The sequence below is a fragment of the Erinaceus europaeus genome, chromosome 2 (assembly GCF_950295315.1).
Source record: "Erinaceus europaeus chromosome 2, mEriEur2.1, whole genome shotgun sequence".
In the NCBI taxonomy this organism is placed as follows: domain Eukaryota; kingdom Metazoa; phylum Chordata; class Mammalia; order Eulipotyphla; family Erinaceidae; genus Erinaceus; species Erinaceus europaeus.
In genome coordinates, this window is record NC_080163.1 from 62,112,457 (window position 1) to 62,131,144 (window position 18,688).

General features: G+C 43.8%; 1 protein-coding gene across 11 annotated transcripts in view; it reads left to right on the plus strand.

Moving 5' to 3' along the window:
• ANK1 (ankyrin 1) overlaps positions 1 to 18,688 on the plus strand; it is a 329,883-nt gene that overhangs the window by 280,382 nt on the left and 30,813 nt on the right. For all 11 annotated transcript variants that reach the window (XM_060181879.1, XM_060181902.1, XM_060181866.1 and 8 more), the window contains 5 exons: positions 72 to 191; positions 1,776 to 1,854; positions 2,134 to 2,208; positions 4,814 to 4,945; positions 6,629 to 6,775. In XM_060181879.1, the coding sequence (XP_060037862.1) occupies positions 72 to 191; positions 1,776 to 1,854; positions 2,134 to 2,208; positions 4,814 to 4,945; positions 6,629 to 6,775 (553 nt within the window). The remainder of the gene's footprint in view (positions 1 to 71; positions 192 to 1,775; positions 1,855 to 2,133; positions 2,209 to 4,813; positions 4,946 to 6,628; positions 6,776 to 18,688) is intronic.

Sequence of the window (18,688 nt, forward strand, 5' to 3'; positions counted from 1 at the left end):
GCCCCTGAGTCAGCCCTCCTGGCAGCCTTAGGACCAGACCCTGATTCTTATCTTTGTGCCACTGGGTTTAGGTGAGAGACAGCAGCCGAGAACCCGGAGGATCCTTGTCATTCCTGCGCAAGGCGATGAAGTATGAGGACACCCAGCACATTCTCTGCCACCTGAACATCACCATGCCCCCCTGCACCAAGGTGAGCAGCCCCCTATGAAGATGCTCAGTCAGGTCTCCCCAGGGGCCCTCAGGAGATCCCAACACTGACCTCAGGATTAGCATGTCCAAAGGGCTTCTCCAGGCTAGGAAGTTAGCTGCCTTTCAATTCCCCCAGATAGAAGGTTCTTGGCTCTCCTCTGGACATGTGCCCATGGTCACAGCACACCCTGCCCCTTCCTGCAAAGCTCAGGCAGTGACACATCTGGTAGAACACGCATTTTTTTGTCGTTTTTTTTTTGAAGTTTATTTCCTTCTTCCCATGACTGCCATCAGTATATCTTTCCTTTTTTTAATTTTTTTAATTTATAAAATGGAGATATTGACAAGACCATAGGATAAGAGTGGTACAATTCCACACAATTCCCACCACCAGAACTCCCAAAGCTTTCCTATTCTTTATCCCTCTGGGAGCATGGACCCAGGGTCATATGGGATGCAGAAGGTGGAAGGTCTGGCTTCTGTAATTGCTTCCCTGCTGAACATGGGCATTGCCAGGTCGATCCATACTCCCAGCCTGTCTCTCTTCTTTCCCTAGTGGAGCAGGGCTCCCTAGAGCACACATTTTACAATGTGCAAGGACCCGGGTTCAAACTCCCAGTCCCCACCAGCAGGGGAAGCTTCCTGAGGGGTGAAGCAGTGCTGCAAGTCTCTCCCTCCCTATCTCTCCTTTCCCTCTCAATTTCTATCTATCTTGAATTGAAAAAGAAAAAGGAAAAAAAAAGTTGCATTAGTGTCAAATAGTGAGATGCATCTCCACTCCAGGACCCTGAGTTCTCTGGGATATTCCTTCTAGAAGGTGCAAGTACCTTCCATCCTCAATCCTTGCCTCTGAGGCTAACAACTGGACACCCAATGGCCTAAGGCTTCTCAATCATGTGAGGGCTTTTTTTTTTTTTTTCAAGTACTTGCTTCTCTTTCCCAAGTAGCCAGGCCTTCAGAGAAGGGGACCCAAGTGAAATATAAATTCTGAAAGTTCAAACCCCAGCTCCACTGCTTTTTAGCTGAGTGGCCTTGGACAAATGATTTAACCTCTACGCCTCCATTTTTTTGAGGATGAGATCAGAATAACAATAGAGCCTGTGAATAGCTTGAGGTTATTCACAAGCCTCAAGCACTAAACAGGTCACTTGACTTGGCCATTGTTACTGTTATTAATAAGGTGGGTGAAGGGTAGGGAAACTGTATAGGCTTTTTTTTGCAAAAGACATACACACCTGAAACTCTGAGGTTCCAGATTCAATCCCCAGCACCGCCATAAACCAGAGCTAGGTCGTACTCCCCTGTCTTTCTCTCTTTCAATCTCTTCCCATCCCCGCCTTTCTCTCTGTCTCTCTCATTAAAATAAGGTAAAATGTCTAGAAATAAATAAAGCTGGTGAACTTCCTTAACTCTTTCTCACTCCCTCAGCCACCACCCCCCACCCCTTCCTTGACACTGAGACTTAGAGTGACAGGAAGAACTGTCTTTCCCCATTCCTGAAGACTTAGGACTCAAATCACCTTCTCCCAGAAGTGGGACTCTCTCCCAAAACCCAAACACCCTTCTTTTGTCTCCTGTTCTGCAGGGGAGTGGAGCCGATGACAGGAGAAGGACTCTGACCCCGCTGGCCCTGAGATACAGCATCCTCAGCGAGTCCACACTGGGTATAGACCTTTTTGTGACCACGCCCTTTGCTCCCTTCCCAAGGCTGTGTGTGTACTCGACAACCTCCCTTGGCAAGACCTGCTCTCGGGGTGCAGTTTGATTCAGCTCTGGTTCCTTGGCCCCAGGGTATCCATCTGCCCCAGGCTCAGCAATCAGCCTGTCTCCACTGAGATCTGCCCAGTGGCCTGAGCATCTGCCTGCCAGGTGTCACTGATGCATGCCTGTCCACTTCTGTGTTCTGCCAAGGCTGCTAAACAAAACCCAATGCTTCTCTCCAGGCTTTCTCAGTGGGACAGACCGGGCAGACATGAAGACGGCCATTATATCAGAGCACCTTGGCCTCAGCTGGGCAGGTGAGTCTAGGAAAAGGGGAGCCAGGGGCACAGCAAAGCACTTTGTCTCATCTCCTTTGTACCTCTGTGCCCAGCCCCCAAATAAGCAACTGATGAAAGCACTTCTGGGCCATGTTTCCCCATCCATCATGTATCTGATTTTTCTCAGGCAGGTCTGCAGCCTGAATGGTGCCTTTGGGGGCTGGTGAAAAGACAAGAGTCCCCTCCCTGCTCCATTCCCATCTTGCTTTCCTTTCATAAGGAAGAGTCAACTTTTGGGCTGGGGAGATAGCTCTCTAGGTAGGATGCCTGCTTTACCGAAGACCCGGGTTAGAGCCCCAGCGCCATGAATGGAGATGCTGTGGCAATGGAGGAAGCTTCGGTGCTGTGGTATCTCCTTCCCTCTCTGTCTTCCTCTTTTTGTTTCTCTATCAGAGTGAAAAAAGTGACCTGGAGCTGTGAATTCATGCATGTACATAGTCCCAGTTCCAGCAAAGAAAAAAAAATTAATAACAAAATAAGCCTGGGGAGTCAGGCAGTAGCGTAGCAAGTTAAGTGCACATGGCGCAAAGCACAAGGACCAGCGTAAGGATCCCAGTTCAAGACCCCGGCTCCCCACCTGTAGGGCAGTCACTTCACAGGTGGTGAAGCAGGTCTGCAGGTGTCTATCTTTCTCTCCCCCTCTCTCCATTTCTCTTCCCCTCCTCTCTCCATTTCTGTCTGTCCTATCCAACAATGATGACATCAACAACAATAATAACTACAACAACAATAAAAAAAAAACAAGGGCAACAAAAAGGAAATAAATAAATATTTTTTTTAAATTTTTAAAAATAAGTCTGGAAGTTTATCTAGTTTATCTCATTTTGCAATTGAGAAAAAGTAAGACTCAACTAAATAGAATAACTTAAGTTGTGTAACTCCTTAGAGCTGAAGCTCTGAAAAGTAAGAAAATAAGTAATACACATTACCATGTGCAGAGGGGAAGCTTCACAAGTGGTGAAGCAGGTCTGCAGGTCTTTCTCTTTCCCCCATTCCCTCTCAATTTTTCCTTGTCCTATCCAATAAAAATTTTCAAAAAAAAGGAAAAAATGGCTGCTAGGAGCAGTGGTTTCTTAGTTTTGTCACTCAGCCCCAGTGATAAGCCTGGGGGCAACAACAAAAAAATTGAAAAATAATAATACACATACATGCAAAATGTTTTTTTTTGGTGGCCTGTCCCCTGCTCTCTGCCCTTCTTCAAAAGCTGGTTTTGTTGAGGGAAAGGAGAGAAAAGGGAAGTCTCTAAATTTCTCACATCCTCTGGCTGCAGCTGAAATCTATCAGAAGTCCCACTAACAGTATGGCAGATGGTATTTGAAGTAAGGCAGGTGGTTAAAGTGAAAGCTATGAGTGGACTCCTTACCTAGTCACCCTACAGAGGGGGCTTGACCCACTTAGAACCCTTAGTAGTAACTTGCTAAGACAGAGTGAAAAATACTCAGGTGTTCTAGTACTTTCATTCTTTAAGCCATCATGCCCACTGAGAGTATGTGTGTGGGGGGGGGGGGCAGAGATTCACATTCTTTCTGGTTCTCATCATCATTTACCCACCTGGCTTCCTCATCCTTGAAATTAGATTCTGCTAAGGGGCCCCAAGCGATTGCATAATGGTTATGCAAAAGACTGTCTTGCCTGAGACTCTGAAGTCCCGTGTTCAATCCCAGCACCACCGTAAATCAGAGCTGAGCAGTGTTATCTCTGTCTCTGTCTCTAGACCACACACACACACAAACACACACACACACATACACACACACACACATACACACACACACATACACACACACACATACACACACACACACATACACACACACACACACACACACATTTATATTAAACTCTGCTATTCTTCTAAGGCACCTGTGAGAAATAACAGTAAAATTAAAGGCAGGAAAGGCACTAACACCCTGTGTTGGTGACTTGTATACCCATGGGAATTTTGGGGCTTTTTTGTTTTGTTTTGTTTTCATTTTAAATGTAAACAGTGCCTTTCCCAGCCTTTCCAACTCACTGCCTCTTGGTGGAAAATGGGTGGCATCTTGGTGTCCTATACACAGTACCAGAGATGTCACCGCAGGCTCAGACCTCTCCTGGCTCAAGTGCTAGCTTGTTTTGAAACCCTACAATCAACTGCAAAGCTTGTCAAGAAGTTCAGGCTGATCCTGTCTTGTCTAAAATGATCAGAGAAGAAAGAACATTCGTTCAATACTTCCTTATTGAGCACCCTTACTCCAACCCCATTTTCTGGGAGCACAGAGGTATCTGTATCTGCATTTCACTTGTAAGTGATGTAGACATTAATCTTGATATAGATGTGTGTCTGCATTTCTTGACATGATGGAAAACCAAATCCAATGAAAGACTGCTTTTGTTTATTTTTTTGGTTCTGTTTTACCAGAGCACTGCTCTGCTCTGGCAGATGGAGAGCCTCAGGCATGAAACTTTTCTGCAGGGCTGTTATGCTGTCTCCCCAGCCCATGAGACTGTTATTTAATATCAGGACTCCTGTGCCTCTGCCCAGCTTGGGAGCAGTGCTGAGGGGTGGCTAAGCTCACATCTGTTCTTGGTGCTTTGCTTACAGAGTTGGCCCGGGAGCTGCAGTTCAGTGTGGAAGACATCAACAGGATCCGTGTGGAAAATCCCAACTCCTTGTTAGATCAAAGTGCAGCCTTGCTGAACCTCTGGGTCATCCGGGAAGGAAAAAGTGCAAAGAGTAAGTACTGCTAAGTCAAGGATGCCTTTCCTTACCAAAAAAAAAAAAAAAAAAAAAAACTCAAAGTTATAGCATCTTCTAGGCTATCCTTCCAGAAGAGAATACCAAGAATACCAAGACTCAATGGTATTTGGCCTCAATCTTTTCCCATCCTCACAAGAAAAGACAACTCACCAAGTAGGGCACATGCCCTGCTGAGCACACAGCCCAGACTTAAGCCTTGAACCACACAGGAGTGCCATGAAACCAGTGCTATGGGTGATCTCTCTCTCTCTTTCTTTTTCTCTCTCTCTCTCGTTTTCTCTCACTTCTCTATCTGAATGAAAAAGTCAGCAGGGGATGGGAAGGGGAAAACTGTGCATGCATGAGTCCAAAAAAAAAGAAAAAACCAAAAGGTGGTGATTGCATTGGGACCTCTAGATGACCACATATGTGTAGGGTGTGTGTGTGAGAGAGAGCTAGAGAGACGTCCATATTTGAAGGCCTCCTCTCATATTTCTCAAACAGCTGAGGAGTGTCTGTCAACCAGGGGGGCTGGGGGCTGAAGGTGTGGCCAGTGCTTCCCACCTGATAAGGACCTCATTTTCCCAGGAAAAACTTTTGCTCCACCACAGAGGCAAGTTCCTTTTTCAGCTCCTTCTCCACATCTCCATGTTTACATTTGCATTTCAAACTATCCAGGACCCAAGATATTGAAAGGGCAGGATCCACTTAGTTTCACTCTCATTTCCTTATAGTATTTCTCTTGTATTGCGGTGGGGGAGGTGGTATCAGCTTTTTCAGTTAAAGTTTTAAAAATGATCAGTCCAAGGGGAACAGGTTATTCTCCAAACAGGCTGCTCATTTTTAATCTGATAAAAGAGTGTTACCTAGTGTTCTTGCAAAAACGATAATAATAATATTATTTCCGCCTTTTCCTTAGAATATAATTGCTGGGGAACGTGGGGGGATTAGGTGATACACCCTGTTGAGCATACAATTTATAAAGTGCAAGAACCAGGATTCAAGCCCCCAGTCTCCATCTACAAAGGAAACACTTCTTGAGCAGTTAAACAATTCTATAGTCATCTCTCTATTTCCCTGTTCCTTCTCAACTTCTGTCTGTTTCTATACAATAAATAAGCTAATTAATTACACATTCTAAAAGAATAATGAATAGGTTAGATTTATTTAGTTACTTATTGAATAGAACAGAGACATTTATTTTTTATTATCTTTATTGGACAGAGATATTCAGAAATCCAGGGGGAAAGGAGAGATAGTGAGAGACAAAGAGACACCTGCAGCTCTGCTTCATCACTCATGAAGCTTTTCCCCAGCAGACGGGGACCAGGAGCTCGAGTCTGAGTCCTTGTGTACTGTAACATGTGCACCCAATCAGGTGTGCCACCACCCGGCCCCTCAGAGAGACATTTAGAGGGGAAGGGGAGAGAGAGAGATCTGCAGCACTGCTTCACCACTGGTAAAGCTCCCCTCCTATAGGTACTCTGACCAGAGGCCTGAAGCCCGGTCCTTGCGAATTATAATGTGTGCACTCAACCAGATGCACTACCATCCAGCCTACTTCTCCTCTTGCTACCCACACCCACCTGACTCTCAGAACCAACCTGCTTGCTGTTCGATCCCCACACTGCCCACTGGTGGCTAGAACACCCTCCACAAGTCCCTCCTTCTCCCTGGCAGTGGAGAACCTGTATACGGCCCTGCGCAACATCGATCGCAGTGAGATTGTGAACATGCTGGAGGGTTCGGGCAGGCAGAGCCGCAACCTGAAGCCGGATCGCCGGCACACAGACCGGGATTACTCCTCGTCCCCCTCCCAGATGAATGGTGAGTGTTCCCTGGACAGAGGTGGGGCTGAAACGGTTCAGAGATGACACTCCCTAAAACCACTTCTCATGGGGGCTGGGGGCTCATCACAAGGAATGCCCTTCTCTCATCCTCAGTGGCAGTGATGATGGGAGCAGAGAGGCTCGAAAGAGACGGGGGTACACTTTATGTACTGAGCCCTGACCCTCCCACTTGCACCCTGCAGGAACTGGTGTCCCAGTTGAATGAGCTGTGGGGTGCAAGACAGGGACTGGGCTCCATCTCAGAAGGAGGTGTGGGTCCCCTTTGGACCTCTGTGTCCCTGTCTGTGGAAATAGTGGTTTGAGAAGCAAAGGACATGGAGGCTCTGGCTCACAATCTGAGGTGGACTAGCAGGGTGGGGGTTCAATCACACCCCTGTCGCAGCCTCTGCAGAGCTGCCTCCCTCTTTTCTGACTCTATATCTCTTCCCTCATTTTGGGATGTGGTCAGCATAGCTCAGAGCCCACCGCCCCCCCCCCAATGTGAGCAGACCTAAGGGGAGGAAGCCCTGAGGGTCCTGACCTTTGCACCCCGCACCTCCAAGGCTGGTCTTCCTTGAAGCAGCAGTGGAAGAATCCAGCTGCATGGAGGAAAGCACTGGGGACACTACACACACACACACACACACACACACACACACATGCATACGGACACGCACGCGCACGCTCTCATCTCCCCTTCTAATCAGTGGGCACAGAAACAGCAGAGGCCACACTTCAAAGTGGAATTCTGGAGAGGGTCCCAGGCTCCATTCCCTACTTTTCTCCTCAATCCCTGTGTCTGTGAGTCATCTCTTTTTTTTTTATTTTTTAAATTAATTAATTTTATTTTATTCCCTTTTGTTGGCCTTGTTTTATTTGTTGTAGTTATTATTAATGTCGTTGTTGGATAAGACAGAGAGAAATGGAGAGAGGAGAGGAGACAGAGAAGGGGAGAGAAAGATAGATGCCTGCAGACCTGCTTCACCGACTGTGAAGCGAATCCCCTGCAGGTGGGGGAGCCGGGGGGCTCGAACTGGGATCCTTATGCTGTTTCTTGCGCTTTGTGCCACCTGCGCTTAACCCGCTGTGCTACCGAGTAATCTCTTTATCTTTTTTTTTAGAAAGAGGCAGAAAAGGCAGTGGAGGGGGCACACATGTGAAAAAGACCACAGCATTGAAATTTCCTTCAATATAGTGGGTGCCAGGCTCAAATCTGGGCTGTGTGCAAGGCAAAGCAGTGCACTATCCAAGTGATCTATTCCAGCAGCTCATATCCTCCGCTTTAAAATGTAAAGTTGGGGGCAGAGAGTGTGCCCGATTGGTCATGCATATGACCCAAGCTCCAGTCAGTCCCCACCATGCCAGAGGTAGCTTCAGCTGCAGGTAGGTACTGTGGTATCTATCTATATATCTATCTATCTATCTACTTATCTATTTTAAAAAGCTCAGAACGGGGCGGGGGAGATAGCATAATGGCTATGCAAACAAACTCTCATGCCTGAGGCTCCAAAGCCCTAGGTTCAATCCCCCGCACCATAAACCAGAGCTGAGCAGTGCTCTGGTATTTCTCTCTATGTGTGTCTCTCTCTCAAAAACAAAATAAATAAAATATTCTTTTTTAAAAAATTAAAGAGAGGGAGTCCGGCTGTAGCGCAGTGGGTTAAGCGCAGGTGGCGCAAAGCACAAGGACCGGCATAAGGATCCCGGTTCGAACCCCGGCTCCCCACCTGCAGGGGAGTCGCTTCACAGGCGGTGAAGCAGGTCTGCAGGTGTCTATCTTTCTCTCCCCCTCTCTGTCTTCCCCTCCGCTCTCCATTTCTCTCTGTCCTATCCAACAACAACAACAATAATAACTACAACAATAAAACAACAAGGGCAACAAAAGGGAATAAATAAATAAAATAAAATAAAATAAAATAAAAAAGATTTAAAAAAAAAAAAATTAAAGAGAATATTTTACAAAAAAATTAAAGAAACATTAAAAAATATCAGAATGCTGAAGTCTCAGAGACAAGAAAAAATAAATTACTTGATTAAATCACAAATTAGATTAAATCCTTAAGAGAATAAATACTATAGGTGGGAATATGGTTGTGTATATGTGTTCCTAGGGCCTCACCCACACACTATGTCTCTCCCCAGGGCCAACTTCTTCATACAGATAGACAGACAAACAGACAGGTCCCCAATGTTGTCACAGCACTCCCATCCAGTGCTGGGACTCAAACCTGAGAAGTGAACATGGCAAAGGAGGCAGCCTACCCAGTTTCTGGCCTCCAACTTTTTGATAGGACCAAGAGAAACTGAGATGGGAGAAGGAGATAGGAAGGAAGAGAGCGAGGCAGTTGCAACACTGCTTCACCTCTCCTGAAGCTTCCCCCCTGCAGGTGGGGACCAGGTGCTTGAACCCTTCTCTGTGCACATAATAGTGTGTGCACTCAATGAGATGCAAAACTGCCTCCACCATTTCGCCAATTAAAAAATAAAATCTGTTAGTTATATTCCTCTAGCGCTTAACACACCACTGAAATAGCAGCACTGAGTGGTTCATGCTCCCCAAGCTCCTAGTCTAAATGCTGGCCCTGCGTGGGTGGGGGTGGGGTGCATGCATGGCCTGCGTGGGCAGGTTCTAGGCTGGTCAGATCCAGGGCCCTCGGACAGGTGGAGCCTATGTCTGGTGATCCTTTCGCTATTCTCTCCCTGTCCTGTGTCTCCCGAATCACGCCATCTAGCACTGCAGGGTGCAGGGCCCAGGCTCTGTTGACCACACCCTGTCGTGTGTCTCTTCTACCTCTGACCTCATCTGACCCACTGTACGTCTGCCTCCATCGTCTCTGCCTGGCTGGGCGTGCAAGGGCCTTTAACTCTGCAGATGCATGTCTCAGAGGCCTCCTGGCCCTGCTGCCATGCCCCTTCGGCTGTGTGCGTGCGTGTGCGTGCGTGCACAGGGGAGGCTGCGCACTGATTCCTGCCGGTTCTCAACAGAATGACTCTGAGATTGAGGTTCACAGCCACCGCCTGCGGGGCCAGGCTGGACTGCCCAGTGGACTAAATTCCTTGCACCGGAAAATAAAGGCAGGTTTCAGAGAATCCAAACAACCTTCCTGAATCTGTTTTAGCCCAACCCTTGGTTGGATTTCTGAGCATCCTTAGTGCTATTTTGGCCAAATGGAATCAGTAAAGCTCTTGGTTTTTTGTGTTCCAGTTACATACCCACAGAATAAGGAGATAGGGTTATGTGAGTTACAACAATTAAGGAGCAGTTATGAAAAGAGAAACTCTTATCAAAAAGGTGGATGCCACGCTGGGCTATTCTTACCACAATAAAAATTTTGTAAGAACAAGGGCAGTCACAGAGCCAGGCAAGCAGAGAGACCTGCTGTGAACTACAAGACCTACAACCCCAGTCTAAAGATTCTACTTTCTTTTCTTTTTTAAATTTTATTTACTTATTTATTTATTATTGGATAGAAATAGAGAGAAATTCGGAGGAGGGAGGAGGAAGAAAAGAAAAGAAAAGAGAAAGAGATACCTGTAGCCCTGCTTCACCACTTGTGAAGCTTTCCCCTTGGCACTTTGGAACCAGGGGTTTGAACTTGTGTTGTTGTGCATTATAATGTGTGTTCTTAACCAAGAGCACCACTGCCTGGCCCCAGACTCTACTTCCAAACATGTCTCCTGGTGTAAGTCTGTCTCTGTGTGTCTGGTAACCACAGAAACTAGCTTCTGCTTCCATAAGGTCAACACAAATATTTGGCAAATATTTTTCTAGTGTTGTCTGCATGACAGGTGCTACTGTAGGCAGTGGAGAGACTAATCAGTTTTCAAACTGACAAAAGTCAAAAAGAGGGGACCGGGCAGTAGCACCCCCAGTTAAGTGCAGATAGTACTATGTACAAGGGCCTGGGTTCAAGCCCCCAGTCCTTTCCTACCAGGATGGGAGGGCATGCTTCACAAATGCTAAAGCATGTCTGCAGATATCTGTCTTTCTCTCTCCCTCTCTTTTCTCTCCTTCCCCCTCAATTTCTCTCTGTCCTATTGAATAAAATTAAAAGAAAGGGAAAAAATGGCCCCCTGGAGTGGTGGATTCATAGTGCTGGCTCTTGAGCCCCAGCAAAAACCCTGGAGACAGAAATAAAAAAAGAAAGAAAGAAGAGGAAAAGAAAAAAAAAAAAAGAAAGAAAAAGTCAAAATCCACCAAAGTCTGCCTTTGTAGGGTTTAGTTACTGTTTGGAGAGTCAATAACAGAATATGTGAGTGAGTTATAGAATGTGCTTAGCAGGCTGCCACAAGTGGCAGGGGGGGAGGACAGATTTAAATGAGACAGGTGAGAGTGCTTGAGTGGTGGAGTGGGTAGCATTGGACAAAAGTTGGAAGAAGATGGGAAGTGATCAACAGAAACTTGAGGAAGAATCCCTTGAATAGCTTCCAGTCTTGTAGGGTCTCTGAATGGATGCACTGGTGTGTTTAAGGATCAGGAGGGCTAGGTTAGGGGAGACAGTTATGCAAAAGACAGTTAGTTGTGCAAAAGACTTTCATCCAAGCCTGAGGCTCTGAGATCCCAGCTTCAATTCCTAGCACCACCATATGCCAGAGGTGAGCAGTGCTCTGGTTTCTCTCTGTATCTTTCTCATTGTATCTCCCTCTCATTAACATAAAGTAAAATATGCTTAAAATGGGGGGGGGGGGCTGGAGGACCAGAAGAAAGGAAAGAGGCAAGTATGGAAGTCAGAGTCTCTACAACAGTGCATATGAGGTGGAGAACCAGTGGAGTGTTTGTGGCCCAAGGGTGGCAGGATCAACCTTCCTAAGGATCTCCCTCTCCCTCTGCTTTTCCCTCTCCCTCTCCCTCTGCTTCTCCCTCTCCCTCTCCCTCTCCCTCTCCATCTCCCTCCCCCTTCCCCTCCCCTCCCCCTTCCCCTCCCCTCCCCTTCTCCTCCCCTCCCCCTTCTCCTCCCCTTCCTCTTCTTGTTGCTTCTTGGTGATCATAAATTGAATGCTCCTGTGCTTCCTGACTTCTCTGTACAGTATCACTGCCCCTTCTTTTCTTTTTCTTTTCTTTCTGTTTCCTTTCTTTCTCTTCTTTCCTTCTTTCTTTCTTTATTTATTTTGGAACATCATATTTGGAGCCTCACACATGCACAATTTCACTGCTCCAGGCAAAAAGGAATAAAAGTTTAAAATACCTGAAGCTTCTCTCCTGGCTGGCTTGCCAAATGTTATGGGGGTGGAGGGGAGGCCGGCACTCAGTCCCCCAATATTAAAAAGTTCGTCATATGTTATCTCAACAAAGAATTGAGGAGAGAGCATGAATTTCAGGTACTTCAGACTTTATTCGGGAAAATTGAGAATGTTCACACGTTAGGACAAGAGAGAGAATAAGAATAAAAAGAAGGAGGAGGAAGAGAAGGAGATGGAGATGGAGATGGAGATGGAGATGGAGATGGAGAAGAAGGAGAAGGATAAGAAGAAGGAGGAGGAGGAGAAGAAGAAAGAAAAACCAAGTTAGCACTTACATGATGGTCCTGGTAGAGAGAAAGCCAGCAAGTGAGAGAGCCAGCCCATGCAACATTTTTCGTTCAATTGAAAGAGAAACAGAAGGAGAAAGATCACAACACCAAAGGCTCATCATGTATTACCATAGCACTTCCTATGTGGTGTGAAGCCTACAATCTAGAAATTAAACATGGCCAGGCATGGACCCTTCCCAGTGAGCTAGCTCTCCAGCTCACACACCCCTTCTCTTGCAGCTTTCCTGTGAGACAGTGGGGTGTACCCTCACCCCCAGAACCCAAACATGAGCCTCAGGTATCTGTGGCCAGTAGGGCCATGCTCTCCTGGTCATAGCCAATCACATCTAAGAGAGCTTCACTGCAATGATGGATTGCCACCAGGTCACATCTGGGCAGCTGTGAGAGATGCATGCCGCTTCTAGTCCAGAAGAGGCTCTAGAGGCTGAGTATTCTCGCCTGCTTAGAGCAGCTCCCTGCAAACAGACTGCATGGAACAAAAGTTTTCAAGACTGTGGACATCAGGTAGCAGATAATGATCCATGAGACATAGTTGAAGGCTACAATTGTGTGAATTACTGCCTCAAAAGACTTCCTAGATCATGATTTGGGGGAAAGAAATCCAAGATTTCCTGGGTTGAGAAGTTGCTAAGAGTACAGGGAAAGGGCTGGGAGATAGCATAAAAAGTATGCAAATCACTTTCATGCCTAAGATCCCTGAGGTCCCAGGTTCAATCCCTGGCACTACCATAAAGCATATCTGAATAATGCTCTGGTAAAAGAAAAAAAGTTTATAAGTAATAACAATAATGATATTAATAAATTAAATAAGTAAAACGAGTACAGGGAAAGTACTGTAACTGGAGTTCCAGACAGAGTACCAGGGAAGAGACAGCATCATGGCCAAGAATTTGGGAGGGGGGGGCAGGGAGGTTGAACGGTAGTGCAGCGGGTTAAGCGCATGTGGCAAAAAGTGCGGGGGGAACAGCAGAAGGATCCCGGCCCCCCACCTGCAGGGGAGTCGCTTAACAGGCGGTGAAGCAGGTCTGCAGGTGTCTTTCTCTCCCCCTCTCTGTCTTCCCCTCCTCTCTTCATTTCTCTCTGTCCTATCCAACAACAATGACATCAATAACAATGATAATAATAACCACAACAATGGTAAAACAACCAGGGTAACAAAGGGGAAAAATGGCCTCCAGGAGCAGTGGGTTCATGGTGCAGGCAACAAGCCCCTGCAATAACCCTGGAGAAAAACAAACAAACGAAGAATTCGGGAGTCCTTCAAAGGATCCCCTTCACACAAGATTTGTCTGAGTATTAATCAGCTACTTCTAATAGTCAGTCTCATCATTTACTGGCAGTGTGTAGAGAAAAAAATAAGAATCCTAGCTGGAAAATGGAGACAATTCCCTAGGTTGAACCATCCCCTGGCCCTGCCTAATTCACCTGAAAAGCAAACCCAAAAAGGGTCAAACTGTTTCCAGTTAACTCCCCTGCTAAGAGAACCAAGCTCAAAAACATTTTGAGGAGTGCGAAAACAGCCAACAGCCAACAAGATCAAATCTCTAACATCAGGCATCCAGTTAAAGATTACTAGACATACTAAAAGATAGGACAATAAGATCCCTTAAGTGCAAGTGGTGCAAAGCAAAGCACAAGGATTCAGGTTCAAGCCCCCAACTTCCCACCTGCAGGGGTGTCGCTTCACAAGCGGTGATGCAGGTCTGCAGGCGTCTATCTTTCTCTCCTCCTCTCTGTCTTCCTCTCCTCTCACCATTTCTCTCTGTCCTATCCAACAATAATGACATCAATAACAACAACAATAATAACTACAACAATAAAAAACAAAGGCAACAAAAGGGAATAAATAAATAAATATTAAAAAAAGAAAAGAAAACCCCTGATGAGAAGAAATATCCTTCAATTGGAGCTGACCCACAGTTATCCCAGATGATATAAACAGCAGACAAAAAGTAAAATAGTTATTGTAACAGCATTTCAGATATTAAAAAAAGTAGTGTCATGGAAAATATTTCTTTTTTTTTTAAGTCTTTTATTTATTTTATTTTTGAGAGAGATGCAGAGAGAGAAAGACACAGAGAGAAACACCAGAGCACTGCTCATCTCTGGCTTATGGTGGTGTAGGGAATTGAATCTGGGACTTTGAAGCTTCAGGCATGACAGTCTCATTGCATAACCACTATACTATCTACCTCCACCCAGGAAAATATTTCTTTAAAGACTCACATCAATCTTCTATACATGAAGTTATAATATGTAAGAGTATAACTGTCTAGGATTAGATATTACAGAAGAAAATATTAGGAAATTCAACAGCATGGAAATAGAAGCAAATTCCAAAATGAAATAGAAGGAAATTCCAAAATGAAACAGAGAGAAATGAAAAATATATGCATAAGTAACTTAAATGGGACAATTTCAAATGACCTGGTATTTGTGAAATTATATTTCCCAACAGAGAATAGGACTGAAAACACTTTTAAAGAAATAGCCATTCTTGGGTAGAGGGGTAGATAGCATAATGGTTATGAAAAGAGACACTCATGCCTAAGGCTCTTAAGTCCCAGGTTCAATTCCCCACCCCACCAGAAGCCAGAGCTGAGCAGTACTCTGGTAATTATATATATATATTCCAAATTAATATAAAAATTATAAATATGCAATTCAGGAAGTTCAATAAACCACATACACAGGAAATATGGAAGCAGTATTTTGCCAAGGTACATTTTCTTCACTTAATTTGTTTAAGATTTATTTATTTTTACGAGAGAGAGATACTGCTTTGCTCTGACAAACAGAAGATTTGAGCAATGCTGTTATCCAACTTGACCAAATTGGCTGCTAGAGAAATTTCCATCCAATAGCAGTAAAATTCACATTCTTCTCCATTGTACCTGCAGCATGTACCAACATAGACCCTAAAGCAAGTATCCATAAACTGAGCAAGATTCATGTCATCCAAAGTATGTTATATGACCACAGTGTAAATAATTTAAAATTCAATGACAGAAAGATGTCTGCAAAATCATGACTATTTGTAAACTAAGTGATATACTTCTAGGAAGAGAGGAAAGGGAAATTAGAAAAATTGTTTTAGTAGAGTGAAAATTAGAACAGAAGATATCAAACATTATACAATGCAGTAAAGCGGCAAGAAAAGTGAATAGTACTAAAAGGCCACATTAGAAAAGAGAAAAGTTCTCAAATCAATGAAATCAGTTTCAATGTTAGGAAATTAGAAAAATAGAGCAAATCAAAGTAGAAGCAAGGGAGTAATAAATGGCAATGGAAACCACCAATGTTGAAAGTAGAAAAATGCTAGAGGAAAAAACATACCATAAAACCAAACATTAATTCTTTGAACAGATCTATAAAAGTAATAAATCTCTAGCCAGGGGGGAATCATGTAAAAGAGAAAAGACAAAGATTATCAATATCAATAGAAAGATCATACCACCAAAGAATTTCTAGGTAACAAAAGATGAAAAGGAATAGTATGGCAATTTAACGTCAATAAATTTAAAACAGTAGATGAAACTGATAAAGTCCTTGAAAGACAAACTATCAAATCTCACATGAGAGTAAACAGTCCTGTATATTCAAGAAATTAGATTTATATTAAAAACATCCCCATAAAGAAAACCCAACATTTTTTTCTATTTTATTTGTGATTAAGAGTAGGTTACAAGATTGTAAGATTAGAGTGTATATTCCATACCACACCCACCACTAAAGTTCTGTATACCCACCCTCCTACCACCCAAAGATAACTACCATAATTCTTACAAGTCTTAGAAACAGTGCTCCTGTTTTGTATTTTTTTCAAGCTCATGTATATCAGAGCTCTAGATTCCAAATATAGTCTTTCTTTTTTTTTTCTTTTCTTCCTTTCTTTCTTATTTCACTTAACAATCACCTCCAGTTCCATGCATTTTGACCCAAAGGACACAACATCACCTTTTTGATTGCAGAGTAATATTCCGTGGAATATATATATATCCCATAACTTCTCTAGCCAGTCATCTGTTGATGGGCATTTAGGCTACTTCCACTCTGCCTGTTGTGGATAATGCAGCTATGAACATAGGGGTACAAATGTTTCCTCCGCATTAGTGTTTGAGCATCCTTTAGATACTAAATACCTAAGCATAGAAAACCCAGCATTTAGATGCCCTTGCCAGTAACTGGAGAAATCTACCAAGCATTTAAGGAAGAAGTAAATTGTTTTTAAATACTTAAACAATGAAAAAAAAATAACAATGTAACACTTTCTAATCCATTCTATAAGGTCATCATTACCTTTTTAGTTTTAAAAGTAAAAAAAGAGGAAGAAAGGGGGAAAAGAAGACTTTGGAGAGAACTAAAGACCATCAATATTCATTAGCCATTATACAAAAAAATCTAAATTAAATTTTAGAAAAGCAAATACAACACTGTAGAAAAGAAATAGTACATCAAGACTAAGGTTTGCAAGAGTGGCTTAATATTGTAACTGATTCCGCATGAAAGGGGCTGGAATTTGTCACTCTGTCTTAACAACAAGTAAAAAGCTAAAGAGATTTTAAAAAATCAACAACTTTTCTAGAATTCCAGAGGTGAAGACACAAGGAAAATTTCTTCCCTCCCCCCTCAAAAAAAAAAAAAAATGAAAAACCCTACAAGTGAGTAGAGAATAACTTAGAACAGAGACTCATGTGTGGAAATCACCTTTGCAAATTTTTGAGTAGGAAAATCAGCACTGTAATTGGTAGACAACTAGAAGTTCAGTGCAGACAATTGTGATAGTTAAAAACTGCAGGGGTGAGGGCTGGGCGGTAGGGCAGCCGGTTAAGCACACATGGCGCAAAGCGAAAGGACCCGCGTAAAGATCCCGGTTCAAGCCCCCGGCTCCCCACCTGGGGGGGGGAGGGTCGCTTCAAAGGCGGTGAAGCAGGTCTGCAGGCGTCTATCTTCCTCTCCCCCCTCTGTCTTCCTGTCCTCTCTCGATTTCTCTCTGTCCTATTCAACAACAACAGCAATGACAACAATAATAATAACGATAAATTACAACAAGGGCAACAAAAGGGAAAAAATGGCCTCCAGGAGCAGTGGATTCATAGTGCAGGCACCGAGCCCCACTAATAACCCTGGAGGCAAAAAAAAAAAAAGAAAGAAAGAAAGAAAAGAAAGAAACTGCAGGGGTACTCAGTCATGGAGAGGCCCCATACATACTTAACCCAAAATATACACAAATAATAAATGTGTCAAAAGATGCTCACCATTGCTCATAATTAGGAGATACTTTATTGCATCCATAAGAATGATTATGTTAAAAAAAAAAAAAAAACTAATCCGGGAGTCGGGAGGTAGCGCAGCAAATTAAGCGAACGTGGCACAAAGCACAAGGACCCGCATAAGGATTCCAGTTGGAGCCCCCAGCTTCCTACCTTCAGGGGCGTTGCTTCACAGGCTGTGAAGCAGGTCTGCAGGTGTCTATCTTTCCCTCCCCCACTCTGTCTTCCCCTCCTCTCTCCATCTCTCTCTGTCTTATCTAACAATGACGATATCAATTAACAACAACAATGATAACTACAACAACAATGAAAAACAAGGGCAACAAAAGGGAAAATAAATAAATATTAAAAAATAATAATAATAAACTAACTTATACAAAGTGTTGATGAGGATATGGAGGAACTAGAACTCCAGTACGATGCTAGTGGGAATATTAGAATGTTATAATCACTTCGGAACAGCTGGTTCCTACAAAGTTCCTACAAAGATATGGAGGAACTAGAACTCTAGTACGATGCTAGTGGGAATATTAGAATGTTATAATCACTTCGGAACAGCTGGTTCCTACAAAGTCAAATATATGCCTACCCTAGTAGCCAACCATTCCATTCCTACGTGTTTCCACTGTAAGAGTCAGTTTAGTTGTTACTATTATTTTTGCAAGTTCACTTGTTTCAGTTTTGTCCCACAAGTGAAACCATTTAGTAGCTGTCGTTCACTTTTTTATTTATTTCACTTAGCATAATCACCTCCATTTCCATTCACTTTGTTCTGAAAGACAAAAAAATAATAATAATCTTTTCAAGGGCAGAGTACTATTTCATTAAATATGTATGCCATAACTTCTTCTTTTTATTATTTTTATGGCTACCACTAATCCTGGCAGTGCTTTTTTTTTTTTTTTTTCTCCCATAGAAACAGAAATTGAGAGGGAAGGGGAAATAGAGGCCTGAGGCAAGAGCATAACGATTATGCAAAAGATTCTCACTTCTGAGGCTCCAAGGTCCCAGGTTCAACCCTCAGAACCACCATAAGTCAGAATTGAGCAATGCTCTGCTCTACTCTCTCTCTCTGTCTCTTTCTCTCTCTTTCCGTGTGTGTGTGTG